General features: G+C 45.4%; 1 protein-coding gene across 3 annotated transcripts in view; it reads left to right on the forward strand.

Annotated features, from left to right (window-relative positions):
- SGTB (small glutamine rich tetratricopeptide repeat co-chaperone beta) overlaps positions 1 to 16,190 on the forward strand; it is a 75,692-nt gene that overhangs the window by 14,101 nt on the left and 45,401 nt on the right. For all 3 annotated transcript variants that reach the window (XM_040340168.1, XM_040340160.1, XM_040340176.1), the window contains exon 2: positions 12,025 to 12,154. In XM_040340168.1, coding sequence (XP_040196102.1) covers positions 12,055 to 12,154 — 100 coding nt within the window. In that variant the 5' untranslated portion in view covers positions 12,025 to 12,054. The remainder of the gene's footprint in view (positions 1 to 12,024; positions 12,155 to 16,190) is intronic.

Genomic DNA, 16,190 nt, shown 5'->3' on the forward strand with positions numbered 1-16,190 from the left:
TTTTAATATATATTTTTTGGCGGAACTCTGATTTAAACACCCTACCTCACATGCATTCACACACATACTACAGCCAATTTAAAGCGGAGCTCCACCCAAAAGGGGAAGTCCTGTTTTAAGGCCTCCTCCCCGCCTCCTGTTTATAAAATGGAGCTTTTGGGGAAGGGAGAGAGGGTACCCAATTTTGACAGGTACCCACCCCCACTTCTGTTCCAACCGCCTAGGCGATTGGAAGTTCTCCTTCCCCCCTTCCTCCTGAATGCGCAGTTCCACCCAAATATAAAACTTCCGCTTTAAGCACTCCTCGCCCCACATCTGCATGTGTAGACACGCCGTCTCCTATGGCAACAATCTTGAACAGTTCCTAACAAAGGTTACAATGAACTATTTCACCTCCTCTACAATCCCCTCTTGTAGGACTTCACTCAACTGAGCTCCCAGTCTCTCTCACTAGATTTGCTGATCCACTGCCACTGGATCTCCTGAGCTCTTCCAATCTTCACACTGAATATCTTCCTCAAGTGTCACCCCCGCTTCCCTGCTGGGTCCCTACCTTGGCATTCAGGATACTCCTTAAAGCGGGGGTACACCCTAAAAACGATTTTCTAACATTACATCCAGCTCACTCTCTACATTCACAGTATGCCGTTTTTTTTTTTGCTGTAGATACCTCGTACAGCTATTTTCTTCCCCGGCTTCCGGGTCGGGACTTCCGCGGGAGTGGGCGTTCCTATCCAGCAGGTGATTGACGTGATGACAAAAACTAACTCCCCCCGTTGCATAAGGAGCGTCACGAGTTGCCGAAAGAAGCCGAACGTCGGTGCGCAGGCGCCGTATAGCGCCGACTCGCCGTTCGGCTTCTTTCGGCAAATCGTGACGCTCCTTATGCGACGGCGTGAGGTCGTTTTTGTCATCACGTCAATCACCTGCTGGATAGGAACGCCCACTCCCGCGGGAGTCCCGACCCGGAAGCCGGGGAAGAAAATAGCTGTACGAGGTATGTACAGCAAAAACAAAAAAACAAACGGCATACTGTGAATGTAGAGAGTGAGCTGGATGTAATGTTAGAAAATCGTTTTTAGGGTGAACCCCCGCTTTAAGCGTAACTCCACTGGCCTGCTCGGTCCCTGGCTTGGCACACAAGGCTGCTCTGCAAGTGTCACCTCTGCTGGCTGGGTCCCTGGCTTGACTCCTGCTGAAGTTTCACAATTCTTCACCGTCCCTGGTTGGTGAGAATACTGCTCTGGCACTTGCTTCAGCTACTCATGTTGGTCCCTGGTAATAAGGTGGATAGTCCCTTAGTGGCGACAGCTTCCCTTCTACCTCAGACCACGACAGGTTCTCCGGTTGACAGAACTGTCATTTCTGGTTGGACTGCAAGCCGCAGTCCCAACCCTACGCTGCTCTCTTGCTTCTGGATAGGCCCTCAGACAGCCTAGCATCCAGATTTCCCGGGATAGGTTTCAGGCTCTGACCTAGCAGCCCGGGACAGAACAACAACACGTCCACCCAGACAGCCATCCAGGTGGCACAGAACCCCGATCACCTGACCTCACCCAAATAAATAGGCAACCTCAGCAGGCCAGGGGACCCAGGAGGATCCCTGCCCATTGGCTGAGATACACATTCTATTCCTAATCTGTCCTTGCAATGCCCTTGTCATATCTAATGCCACCATATACACGGCCATCTAGTGAGAGAAGTGCAGCAATTCCAGAATCAGGGTGGAATCAATTGATCTCCTATCACTTGGCCAAGTCAACTATACCTGGCAGGTACATTTATTAGCAACCCTGCCTAAACATCAGGGTGCTACAATTGAATAAGGCCAACATTTTTGTTGTGAGGGTCACAGCCTCTGCACTTACATGAAGAATTTGGTTGACAGCTGAATAATGTGTGTACAGCCTATTCTCTTCCAGAGACAATCTGCTCTTATTTATATAAAGCAGATTATACTAATGTACTTCCCTTGGACATAACTCAAATATTATCTCAGGGGCCTCTTCAAAACTGCCTCGAACACAGTCTCCTTAAAGTGATCGTGTCTCTAGAATAAAAACAAAAACTGGTACGGGTGTAAAGCTTATAAAAAGCCTGTGGATATGTCTGAATGATGGAACGCCTGTATCTCCCAAATGTTTAAGGCCCTTTTCACACGGGCAACCCCATCTAACTGAATCCATTTGCTTAGCCTGGGATCGCCCCGCTGAGCAAATGTGGATGACAGGTCCATGCCCGCTCACTGTGCAGAATGGACACAGACACAGTCCCGCTCTCCTCTATGGGGAAATCGGATGGAAACGGACCGCCTGTCCATTTACGGATGGATGGAAATTAGGACCACCGTCTGACTGTTTTTGCCGGACATGATCAGATCAGATGGCGGCAAATGTGAACGGACATGTCACTGCTGACATCCGCTGCTCCATAGAGGAGGCTGGAGGGCCCGATCAGGTCTGCCTGAAAAACCAACAGGCAGACCTGATCGGAAAACCTGTGTCAAACGGCCCTTATGCCCTGTACACACGAGCGGAATTTCTGTTGAAAAAAAGTTGGATGGTTTTTCCGACGGAATTCCGCTTAACCTCCCTGGCGGTATGATTCTGTCAGAAAAAACATGCTAAAAGCGGTACCATTATTTGCAAGGAAATTTGGCGTTTTATATTGTAGGTCTGTAATTTTTAGAAATAACTCACTTAAATCTGACCAAACAAGCTTCTAATAGGCATCCCGGGTATGACATTTTTTTAAAAACAAAATTATAAATTATAATATAATAAATAATTATAAATAATTATAACAAATAATAATATAATTATAATAAAAATTATTCAATAATGTAATCAAATCAAAATCACTGAAATTTGCTCAGTTGCAGAATTGTTGCTGTCATTATTTTTTTTTTTTATGACGAATTTCCCCACAAATCGCTATCGCACAATTCTGCAAGTGATTATAATTTATTATCGCTGTTTTTTAGCTGATCTAAAACTATTTTTGACATAAAGGGACACTTTTGGTTGCTATGGACAATCTACAGTTTGCAGGGAGAAAGAAACGTTTTTATTATATAAAATGACATGCATGACACAGGACAGACCACTAGGGACAGGGGGGGTGTGTTTTTTTTACATACAGTACTGTAATCTTATAGATTACAGTATACTGTATGTAAGGTGTTTGTTTACTTTTTTGAATTTGGCGCCGTTCTCCGTCCCCGTGCGTCGTAACGTCGCAGGGAACGGAGATCGGCGTCACACGGAGGCACTGTGTGAATCGAGCGAGGACCCACTCGCTCACACAGCGCGGTGGCATCGCTGGATCCAGGGACAAGGTAAGTAACTTGTGCCTGTGGATCTAGCGAGGCAAGCCCGAGTCTGACACGGGGTTTCCGCTCGCAGCAGGAAAATCTAACCCCGTGTCAGACTCGGGAAGACCGCCAGGCAGGTTAAAGGGTCACTAAAGGAAAAAAAAAATTTGGATGAAATGACTGTTTACAGGGTATAGAGACATAAACGTTAACTGATTCCTTTTAAAAATGATTAAAAATAGATAAAAACCAATCATATAATGTGCCTGCAGTTTAGTTTTGTTTTTGCTGTTGTATCCTGGTTCTCTGATGTACAGAGACAAAGAGCCAATAGAGGGCAGTGATGCTTTGTAAAACGAAACTGGATTGGTGCTGAGGAGTTTTAGACACACAGTAATCACACCTCCTTGATTAGTCACCACAGTGAGAAATCTCCCAGTACAGTGGTGATCAGGAAACAGACAACCAGGAAGTGTCCAGAACAGAGAGGAATTACATCAACATCAAAGCAAAAACAAACAATGAGGACATGAAACCAGGACTGCAGTAAGGTAAAGGAAGCAACTTAGCTAAAAAAAAAAAATTCCTTTAGTGACCCTTTAAGCTTGGCTTACATACACATGGTCACACACTGAACTTTCGAGCTTTAAGAATGCGGTGACGTACAACATTACGACGAGGCGAGAAAAATAAGTTTAATGCTTCCGAGAATGCGTCGAATTGTTTATGAGCATGCGTGTTTTTTTCCCTTCGGAAAAGCATACAGACGAACGGATTTTCCGATAGGAATTTTTTTCCGTCAGAAAAATAGATAACCTGCTCTCTATCTAAGTCTGTCGGAAATTCTGACAGAAAAAATCTGATGGGGCATACACACGGTCGGAATATCCGATGAAAAGCTCCTATCGGACTTTTTCAATCGGAAATTCCGACCGTGTGTACCCGGCGTAAGGGTTCCTTTAGGTGCCTGCTATTTTTTATTTTAGAGAGCATAGGGGCTGATTTACTAAATAACTAGGGGCTATTCTTTTAGGAAAGTGAACGTTCACATTGCAAACTCTGGGCCATATTCACATAGAGATACGACGGCGTATCTCCTGATACACCGTCGTATCTCTGAGTTTCGTCGGTCGTATCTATGCGACTGATTCATAGAATCAGTTACGCATAGATTTGCCTAAGATCCGACAGGTGTAACTGTGTTACACCGTCGGATCTTAGGGTGCAATTTCAGGCCGGCCGCTAGGTGGCGTTTCGGTTTATTTACGCGACGATTATGCAAATGAGGAGATACGCCGATTCAGAAACGAACGACCGCCCGGCGCTTTTTTTTTACGTTGTTTGTGTTCGGCTTTTTCCGGCGGATAGTTACCCCTGGGTCTATGAGGCGCAGCCGATGTTAAGTATGGCCGCCGTTCCCGCGTCGCGATTTAAAAATTTTACGTCGTTTGCGTAACTCTTCCGTGAATGGGGCTGGACGCCATTTACGTTCACGTTGAAACCAATGATGTCCTTGCGACGTCATTTAGTGCAATGCACCCTGGGTAAATTTGCGGACGGCGCATGCGCTATTCGATCGGCGCGGGAACGCGCCTGATTTGAATAGTACACTCCCCCTAGCCGCGGAATTTGAATTCCGCCGGGGGATTTACGATACGCCGCCGCTAGTTTTGAGGTAAGTGCTTTGTGAATTACCCACTTGCCTTAAAAACTTGCGGCGGCGGATCTTAAATCACATAGGTTTCGCGGATCTAAAGATCCACTAACCTATGTGAATCTGGCAAGGGAAAGAAGAACATTTAAAGAAATAGGATTTTTGCTAGCACGTGATTGGGAATTCCATATGAATACAGTATCACCTAATTTACTAACACTTTACACAGTGAACATTCACTTTGCCAACTGAACAGCCTCTACTTTTTTTACTAAATCAGCCCCATAGTCTCGTTAGTCTTGGATATTGTATGGAAGGAATGGAACCACTTTCAGATTTTTATTAAGAAAATATTGTGTTGCACTGATAATCAAGTAAAAAATTGCATACATATATATATATATATATATATATATACCATATACATAAATAAGAACCCCCTACACCTCAAATCAGGGAGGTATATGTGCAAAAGATAAACAAAAACCACTAAAAAACTATAATGTGAAAAAGTTCTAATAGAACCAGCAAAAATAGTTCATGGAAAAAACACAGTTCAGTACATAGGCTAATAGGAGACAGGTGTGAGATCCACAGTCCTCTGGTGTGCAGCTGTCATTATAGCAAAAAAAAAAAAAAAAATTATATAAAACCTTTTCCTTCTGGACTCCCCGATTAAACACAGGATATCAGCCGCTCATAAGGAGAAAAGAAAGATATATGGTGCAAATAACGTAATAAAATGGGAAATGAACCCTGCAATACAATGATTGCACTCACCAGTGGCGGCTGGTGCTCAAAATTTTTGGGGGGGCGCAAACGAAGAAGAAAAAAAAATATAAGCCTCACTGTGCCCATCAAATGCAGCCACTGTTCCATCAATTCGCACCACTGTGCCATGCCATCAAACGCAGCCACTGTGTCATGCCATCAAACGTAGCCACTGTGCCATGCCATCAAACACAGTCACTGTGCCATCAATTGTCACCACTGTACCATGCCATCAATTGTCACCACTGTACCATGCCATCAAACACAGCCACTGTACCATGCCATCAAACACAGCCACTGTACCATGCCATCAAACGCAGCCACTGTACCATGCCATCAAATGCAGCCACTGTACCATGCCATCAAATGCAGCCACTGTACCATGCCATCAAATGCAGCCACTGTACCATGCCATCAATTCTGGTCACTGTGCCATCAATTGTCACCACTGTGCCATGCCATCAAATGCAGCCACTGTACCATGCCATCAAATGCAGCCACTGTACCATGCCATCAATTGTGGTCACTGTGCCATCAATTGTCACCACTGTACCATGCCATCAATTGTGGTCACTGTGCCATCAATTGTCACCACTGTGCCATGCCATCAAATGCAGCCACTGTGCCATGCCATCAAATGCAGCCACTGTGCCATGCCATCAAATGCAGCCACTGTGCAATGCCATCAAATGCAGCCACTGTACCATGCCATCAAATGCAGCCACTGTGCCATGCCATCAAATGCAGCCACTGTGCCATGCCATCAATTGTGGTCACTGTGCCATCAATTGTCACCACTGTGCCATGCCATCAAATGCAGCCACTGTACCATGCCATCAAATGCAGCCACTGTACCATGCCATCAAATGCAGCCACTGTACCATGCCATCAAATGCAGCCACTGTACCATGCCATCAATTGTGGTCACTGTGCCATCAATTGTCACCACTGTGCCATGCCATCAAATGCAGCCACTGTACCATGCCATCAAATGCAGCCACTGTACCATGCCATCAAATGCAGCCACTGTACCATGCCATCAATTGTGGTCACTGTGCCATCAATTGTCACCACTGTGCCATGCCATCAATTGTGGCCACTGTGCCATCAATTGTCACCACTGTGCCATGCCATCAAATGCAGCCACTGTGCCATGCCATCAAATGCAGCCACTGTGCCATGCCATCAAATGCAGCCACTGTGCCATGCCATCAAATGCAGCCACTGTACCATGCCATCAAATGCAGCCACTGTACCATGCCATCAAATGCAGCCACTGTGCCATGCCATCAATTGTGGTCACTGTGCCATCAATTGTCACCACTGTGCCATGCCATCAAATGCAGCCACTGTACCATGCCATCAAACACAGCCACTGTGCCAATTGTCCCCACTGTGTCACTGTCCAGTCATACATCCACCTCGGAGCTTTATATTATAACCTGCTGGGACTTGTAGTTCTCCATCGTCTCCTGGGGCTCAGGTGCATGCAATCCACCATCTTTGTCCAGTTTTTCTCACTGCTGGGACTTGTAGTCCCATAGATGGTGGATTGCATGCACCTGAGCCCCAGGAGAAGATGGGGAACTACAAGTCCCAGCAGGTTTATAATATAAGACTCCCATCCACCTAGGAGCCTTATATTATAACCTGCTGGGACTTGTAGCTCCCCATCTTCTCCTGGGGCTCAGGCTGCTGACGGCTGGCATTTCACCCAGATTATGCATTGCATTGAACATTAAAAATCATTTATTATGCCCAACTCCATGAAAATGTTAAAAAAAAATCCACCCTTGCAATGAGCCTACATCTGCACTGGGTTAATTGCTCATCATGTCTAGTGAACATTCGGCCGAAATCGCGGCACCCCCATCCCCCCCCCCCCTGAGGGGGGATGGGGGTGCCGCGATTTCGGCCAAATGTGCACTAAAAAAAAAAATTCCAAATGTTCCAAAAAATTTTTTATAGTGAATATTCGGCCGAAATCGCGGCACCCCCCTCCCCCCCCCCGGGGGGGGGAGGGGGGTGCCGCGATTTCGGCCGAATATTCACAAAAAAAAAATTGGAACACAGGTAATCTTTGCAGAAGGGGGGTGGACAGCTGCAGCTGCTGCCGCCGAACTTTGCAGAGAAAACAGTCCATTACAGAGGGGCAGAGGCAGGCGGCATAGCTCAGCTTACCTGTACTCGCACTGAGCGCCCCGAGTCCCGACGTCACTTCCTGTTCTTCCAGGGACGTCAGGACGGAACGAGCACAAATAGTGGATGCACCCGCCCAGCCATAACAATGCAGTCCATCGCGCCGGAAGCAAGTGGCGCGATGGACCGCGCCACAAAGGCATTTTTGGGCTGCCAATGTAGCGCCACGTCTGCAATCCCGTGATTGCACAGACGTGGCGCTACCCATACCGCGCTTTTCCCGGCGCCCGACGCCCAGACTCAGTGCACATAAGAACCTTTTTTGGAATTTTTTTTCCTTAAAGGGACATGTTTAAATAAAAAATTTTTTTTTTTTTTTTTTTTTTTAGATTTTTTTTTTACTGACTGGGGGAGGGGGGGCGGCGCCCGGGCGCCCCCTATGGGCGGGCCGCCACTGGCACTCACGGAACCTCGATGGTAAAAAGGCTCAACTGCAATCAGTCATTGAACGCCGCTCAGTGCTACGATCTCCTCAGAAGGACGGATTCGACCGTCGATCGCGTCACTCGGCTTCTCCCCAGGGGAGAAGCCGAGTGACGCGATCGACGGTATAGTTTTTCACATTATAGTTTTTTAGTGGTTTTTGTTTATCTTTTGCACATATACCTCCCTGATTTGAGGTGTAGGGGGTTCTTATTTATGTATATGGTATATATATATATATATATATATGTATGCAATTTTTTACTTGATTATCAGCGCAACACAATATTTTCTTATTTATTCACTTTGGTTTTGTGCACCTCACGTGTCTGCAGCTTATCTTTAGTATTTTATATGGTTTTAGTAATAGCGCTGTAGTACCTTTTTACATATTATTTCAGATTTTTATTGCTGTCTGTATCCCTGGTAGGGAGAATGGATCTTTCTTTTTGTCCTGGTGACCGCTGTCATCAAGACCAAAAGTGATGGGAGAATCAAAAATTTTGAGTTGTCTCCAGTACAAATATGGATTGGGAAATCTCCCAATGGGAACATTTCAGTGACACCTGTCTAAAATGGCATTTCTCTCATCTTTGTAGAAATTTCCTGTCGCTCCCTTTTGTGTTTACAGGAAAGGAAGTGAAGAGAAATCTTCCTACACTGATGACAAACAACCTGACATTGGTTTTTCCTTTTTTTGGCTTTTTTTCCATACATTTCACCTGGCGATTCTGCTAGTAACAAACTTCCTGTGCCAGGGTGACTGACAGCACTCACTTACTGCACTGTATCTATGGAAGGACAGCATTGACACAGCAGACTGTTCTTCAGATTTGGACTACAAAAACCTCATCTCTCCTCCTCTCAATTACAAAGGAGGGGAGTGCTTTCTACTTCATAGAAAGTAGCTGAGAATGTTGACACAAACAATAGAACAATTGGATACAGCCACACCTCAAACGATCTAGTAAAGAGTCTACAATAGTATATGAGACAATATATATGTAGTGCCTGGCTACTTTTAAAGCAGGTGCTATTGTAAATTTAGAAGGGGGGTCAGAGAGTTAGTTAACTCTGACCATGTTAATTTGGTTAAATTTAAGGCCTCTGTTACAGCCCTGGCTGTGCTGTGTGCCTATCCTCCTGCTGGGGGACTTCAGTGACCCCCAGACGGTAGGGGGCAGCAGTAAATTAAGGGTCGTGTGGATACTTCTCCTCGGCAGCCAATCAGGAGGGTTGATCGCCTCGCTGTGCATGCTGGGGAGGGGTATTTAAGGGGCAGATGCCATTGGTGCGGGTTGTCGTCCCCTCACGCCTTCCACCTGGGCAGTCGTCCCACCACCCCGTGTGTGACCCTTCTGGCGGGGTGTGTGTGTTGCTGTGTTCCTGGCTTCAGAACCACGTTGGTCTGGAGCATTAATCTACCTAGTAGGCTCAGTAAGCAGACTGAGTCTACGAACCTACAAGTGGTCCTGTGCTGTCTGTCCAAAGTGGAGGAAGCCGGTCGATGGGGAACCTGTCTGAGGGACACCGAGGTACAAGGCTGGTGACGCAGGAGAGACCTATCCGCTCATCGAAGGACACTTCATACCCGAAAGGCTGGACGGCGGTCACCAGTCAGTTATTGCTGCAGTTGAAGCTATTTGAAGGAGATCCGGGTGCTGAATCCAGTTGAGAGGGATTTTGGACCAAAGTTATCTCCACCTTTAGGAGGGTCTGTGGCAGAGACTTTAACCTAAAGTTCAAAGTGACACTCTGGCTTCTAGGCTGGTGAGAGAGGCCTATCCAGATGCACTATACCCACTCTGGCTAAAGTGGTGAAGAGATTTACTATTGGGAGCAGGACTGTTTCCACGCCAGTTAACCCTGAATCCGCGATTTCTCAATTCTTCTATCCCTTCACCTTTCTACTATTTACCGTTTTTACCCGGCTGGGTAATAAAAGCACAAAAAAAGACATTGTGGACATTGACTTTATTACAGCTCTCATCCAGTACTCTAGACGGCGGGGATATAGAAGTAACATGCCACCCAAATCAAACCAGCAGCTCCTTCGGGGGTAGTGTTACATATATATATCTATATATATCTATATATATATACATATATAGATATATATATATACAATATTTCAGTGTCGTTGTACAGTGAGTCTGAATAGTGCAGATCAGACTGGGGTTCCCGGTCATCCTCTGCCCCTAATAGACACAGGGTAACTTACACATAGGAGGGGGCCAGGAGAGCTGGACAAGGAGATTGTTGTAATATGTTGACCGATTTATGTGGGATATTATATTATTATATATATGTATAAGTCCAAAATTGACCAGGCCAGATTTCAGTTGACATTTGGTACCTGTTAATATAATTGCACATATGAAAAGAGGCTTGTTGATGTCAATATGCAAGAATCCAGGATAAGTCTATTTTACACATCAAACCTGTACTCAGGCCACATTTGGTTTCTGTAATCTAATATATCAAACGAGATTTGTTGATGTTATTATGCAAGAATGCAAATTAGGGCATGTGATGACTGAAGCTGTCTCCGGGTTAGGGGTCGTTATCTGTCACTCTGAGAGACAGAATGTAGATCAAAGATGGCCAATCGAATTGCTCAGCCATTCAGCGGATAGGCAATATAAGCTGGCATTCAGTCTTGTCTAGTCATATTCTCTATGAATATGAAGGCACAGGTCTAGAATTGATCTAGACAAATGGGAATCTGAATTATATGTACTCTGTTGGATTTGTATCATCTGTGGACTTTGGACTTTGTTCTGTGTTGGAAGTCAAATAAATTGCACTCTCTGTAGAACTTGGGTTGCTGCTGGAACATAACTTACATCATCATACTAATACCTAAATATCAATTATCTACCACTATACTACTTCACTGCAATTGTGTGCCTAGGCAACTACAGGCAAAGGGGTAAAGGTTCTGAAAGGCCCCTTTACCAATTCACCGAAGGCAGTGGCACAACCTGCTTGTCCAATATAGAGTTTGTGTGTGTTGCACATAAACCCATTCCTCCGTCCATGCCTACATCTCCTCCTTGACACTGGGGGTGCCATAGTGCTTTGTACCAGCACCATTATGCACCGATTCTATTGGTAGGAAGTCCCCCTTTTAAAAAAAAAAAGATCTTGAAACCTCACTGAATGCTGAAGAGCCTGCAGACTGCTATTGGCAAGCAGTGGTCAGTGTTATAAAAATGAAGAAAAGATTTGTGATTAATTTTTTTCATGGAATATGTCATCTATTGGTCTTCAGGCCAGATTTGCACCATGCCCATTACATTTAGCGCAGTTTAAAGCACTTTAGTTGACATGTGCTTACATCTGTTTTTTTTTCATGTGTTTTGGTGGGTTTTTTTTCACAGCAAAAGCCAAAATACTTAATTTTGTTCAGTCCAATCAAGGCATGTTTGATTATCACCCAGTGCATTGGTCTAAACTGAGCCTATTGGAAACAAATGATTTTGGTTTGTCACTGCTTGGGCCTGCGTTGAGCAATCCAGTGCAAATAATGTGGTGTGATTGGGTCCTCAGTGAATTTGTGTTTGTATTTTCACCAGCCTGGAATGATAAATTATATTTTATGATATATGAGTGCTTCCTTTTTTTTTTTCTAAAATGTTTCTGAATTCTATCCTTGTTACAGTGATTTAAGCATTGCCGATCCACTGAAAACATGTCATCCGTCAAGCGTCTGGTGTATGCAATCATCCAATTCTTAAGAGAGCAGAGTCAGCGGGATGTGTACACGGCAGATGAACAAGAAAGTTTAGAAGGTAAATAATTAACATGGACAGTGAAATGTAAAGTCATACTAGAGCTTGCAAAGAAACACTTAAACCTTATAGTAAAAGGCTAAAAACATGATGATGGCTCTGTAATAATGGCTTTCCTGAAGGGTTCATGCATAAATTAAAAACAGTGCTCATGGCATGATTTATAGTTTGTTATGTTTGCATTGTAAATGTAATTTAAATTGATATGTATACTATATATAAACCCAATCACTAAAATGTTATATAAACTTTAAAAGAGAAGTTTGGCGTTAAAAAAAACAAACAAACATATATACCAGTACTCGATCTTATGCTGCATCTGTCCCCTGCCAGCTCTACACTGAGAACTGAGCAATCAAAGAACACTGATCGCTCAGTTCTCCCCTCCGCTCTAAGCACAGAGAGGTGACTGTCAGTCACCCGCTCTCTGCTCGGCCCCTTCAGCACTCACTGGAGTGCCAGGCTGTGCAGGTGGTGGGAGTGGCTGTGCTCCTGCATTTTGACATTATCACATGGGCTTTCAGATGGAGAATATAAGTAACTGTTTCAACACATGCGGCATGGTCCACTCTTGTCACCATCAGTAAAGTTTCCATAAGAACTGTCACGCAGCCATCAGTGGAATGCATGTAGACAGGAAGTGGCTGTAAAGCAGTGATCAGCAGCACTAATTTGAAACAAAAAATTTAATTTGTGGAAAACAAGTTTTTTATTATGAAAAATTACAATTGTTTATTATGCACAGTTCTTTAGCAACCTAAATGTCAAATGTTTGGGTTTATACCCACTTTAAACTGGTTCTTAAGGCACAAGTTTTTTTTGTTTTTTTACCTTAAAGTGATTGTAAACCTTGGCCCGGATTCACAAAGTACTTGCGCCGACGTATCTCCAGATACACCGCGTAAGTGCAAATATGCGCCATCGTATCTGTGCGCCATACCCACAAACTAAGATACGCCTAAAAACAGGCTTAATTCCTCCGACGTAACTTGCCTACGCCGGCGTAGGGTGGGCGCACATTTACGCTGGCCGCATGGTGGCGCTGCCATTGATTAGTCATTCAAATATGCAAATGAGAAAAATACGGCGATTCACGAACCTGCGCCCGCCCGACGCAGGCTACGAGAGGTGCGCGTAAGTTGTACGTCCGGCGTAAAGTTAAGCCCCATAAAGGAGGTGTAACTCAGCAGCAGACATGTAAAGGTCTGCATCAGGGAACAGAAGCCGGCGGTTTTTACGTAGTTTACGTTGGACGTGTGTCTGGATGGGCGTAGATTACGTTCATGGCGTAGGCAGTGATCCGGCGTATCTTAGGTAGTTGTTCCGACGTGGTTATGAGCATGAGTTCGTTCAACTTACTTGTCTGGCTCTCAAACCATCATTTGCATGGGGTCATGCCTCATTTGCATGGCTTTGCATGGGGCAAGCCCACTTCCACCTACGCCGGCCTGCGCCTTCGAAACGCAGCTTTGGGAGCACTGGCTTGTTGAATTCCATGCTTGCCTCTCTGCGCTGCGTCGGCGTAGCGTACATTGAGATGCGCTACGGCAGAATAAATGTGCGCTGATGTCTGTGAATCCGGGCCCTTGTGTTTTTTCACCTTAATGCATCCTATGCAGTGTAAAACACCTTGCATCCTATGCAGGCCCCCATTTTACTTACCTGAGCCCCGAATCTCAGTGGGCGCGATCCCGCTTTGCTTTCCCTCAAGTCTTGTTGGCTCTTCATTGGATAATTGATAGCAGCGCAGCCATTGGCTCCCACTGCTGTCAATAAAATCTAATGACATGGTCACCGGGGGCGGGGGCCGAGTCATACAATTGGCATCTATGGACGCCGATTGTATGGCAAGGGAGCGCGCCTGCAAGGTAACCCCCTTGAGAGACAGCTTCCCAGAGAGGGTTAGCTCTTGCGGGGAGGAGCCGCTGTGGGACCCCAGAAGGGGACGATCAGGGCCACTCTGTGCAAAACGACCTGCACAGTGGAGGTAAGTATGATATGTTTTTTTTTTTTAAATAATACCTTTACAACCCCTTTAACTACTTCAGTCCTGGGCCATAGTAAAAAGACGGCCTCCAGGTGGCTCTATAAATCTGGGAGGCCGTCTTTTTATGGCCTTGGGTCCTCCGGCCACTGGGGGGCGCGCGCGCGCCCGGCGTGTCACAGCGATGCTGATGCGTGTTCCTGGCGGCGGCGATGTCCGCCGCGTACCCACGATCGGCAGTTTTAGAGCAGGGACATGGAGCTCTGTGTGTAAACACAGAGCTCTACGTCCTGTCAGGGAGAGGAGACTGATGCTGTGTACATAGATTACCTCCCCCAGTCAGTCCCCTCCCTTCTGCAGTCCTCACACCTTCTCCCGTGCCACTGGACAGGATTCTTCCTTGGGTTTTCAGAGGATCCCTCCTGTACCCGAGCTCCCAGATCCAAGCTCCTCCCCCCACTCCCAGACTAGGGGTCTTACCCTCAAGGGTCTACCGATAGCCTTCTAGCACTCTATCTCCAATCTTCCACCCAAACTCTCCTGCCCAGCTGAGCTGACCCAGAATATTTGAGGTGGCCTGTCCCCTGCCAACTTATCTGTTGGGGATTGGTCAGGGCTCTCGTTAATACTCCAGGCAGCTCCTCCTAACCTCGCTCCCATTCTTATGGACGTTTCCAGCAAGTTCCAGAAGTAGGGGGAGGTACCAGAGATGCCACCTGCTAAGTCATACCAGCCCTCCCTGGATCACTCATACAACCCAAATTACACACAGGCTTGGCTGCCAGCCTACTCTAACAGAGAAAAAACTAACACTGCCTATTCTAGCTCACTAGTGGGTGCTACATGTATGTATTTCTTACCTTGTACGGGTATGCTCTGCAAAGTAAATTATCACTTAACTTTACCTCATTCACTAAACTAAGTGGAAATTCACTTACTCCTTTAGTAAATCAACCCCGCTGTGTGAACAGTGCTTTTGTGTGTGTGGACATTTCTAGGTTGGTTTTGAAAAAGGAACATTGGTGAAGTTGGAAAAATCTTGACTTTTTCTGAAGGCATGTAGCGTGTGTAGTGGAACTAGGAGTTTTCTTGTCTTGATGTAATTTTTATTTATGAAGTTGGAAAAATCTTGACTTTTTCTGGGGGTACTGTAGCGTGTGTAGTGGAACTAGGAGTTTTTTTATGGCATGCAGAAGAAAATCTGTCAAACAAAGAGTAAAAGAAAATGTTACAATACAATCATATTTTGGTCTGAATGTAGTTGTGCTACTGAAAATCCCCCTAGGAGTTCCTGTCCACCTCGTTGCTGCCATTATCTGACCTTGTGCCTCATGTGTACTAATGAATAAAGGTTATAGGCTTGGCTTCCTAACACATTGCTGAGTTGTCCTTTTCCTTTACTGCTAAGGTGACCTCATTTATCATACAGTGCAATAGATTTATTTATACCAGACTGATTTGCTGAGATGTAAACAATTTTATAAATAAATCTCTGCATAGAATTAATGTCACACATGAGAATTTTATTAGGAAAGAAAGTAATAAAACGGAACTCCAAAATGTTTTTGGATAAAGTCTGTCAGTTTTTATTGCTGTATGTGTCCTCTGACTTTGTTCTGTCTGACATTCAAAGAGAAATATGGGAATCATACTTTCCTAGGTGGATGCAGAATTGGCCCAAATGCTGCATCTGTCCCCCTCTGGCTATAAGACTGAGAACCGAGCGATCAAAGACTGCTAATCACTCGGTTCTCAGTGCTCAGTGTCAGTCACCACTGTCTGCTCCCCCCCCTCCACGCTCACTGGAGTGCTGAGGGGGTGGGTTTTATTAAACAAACTCAGACAGAGGGATGGAGGGTTAGAGGAGATTCATGTACCTTGCTTTGCGGATCACTGGTATGTTCTTGGACCCAGAGGACGAACCGTTTACACACTGGATTCAGCAACCACCGGATAGGCCTCTCTCACTGACCTAGCAGCCGGTGCCAAGTTCGCTCAAAAGTCTCTGCCACAGACTCGATGAGTGCAGTCGAGTCATTGTACAGTCCTCTG

Source organism: Rana temporaria, chromosome 1, assembly GCF_905171775.1.
Source record: "Rana temporaria chromosome 1, aRanTem1.1, whole genome shotgun sequence".
Classification (NCBI taxonomy): Eukaryota; Metazoa; Chordata; class Amphibia; order Anura; family Ranidae; genus Rana; species Rana temporaria.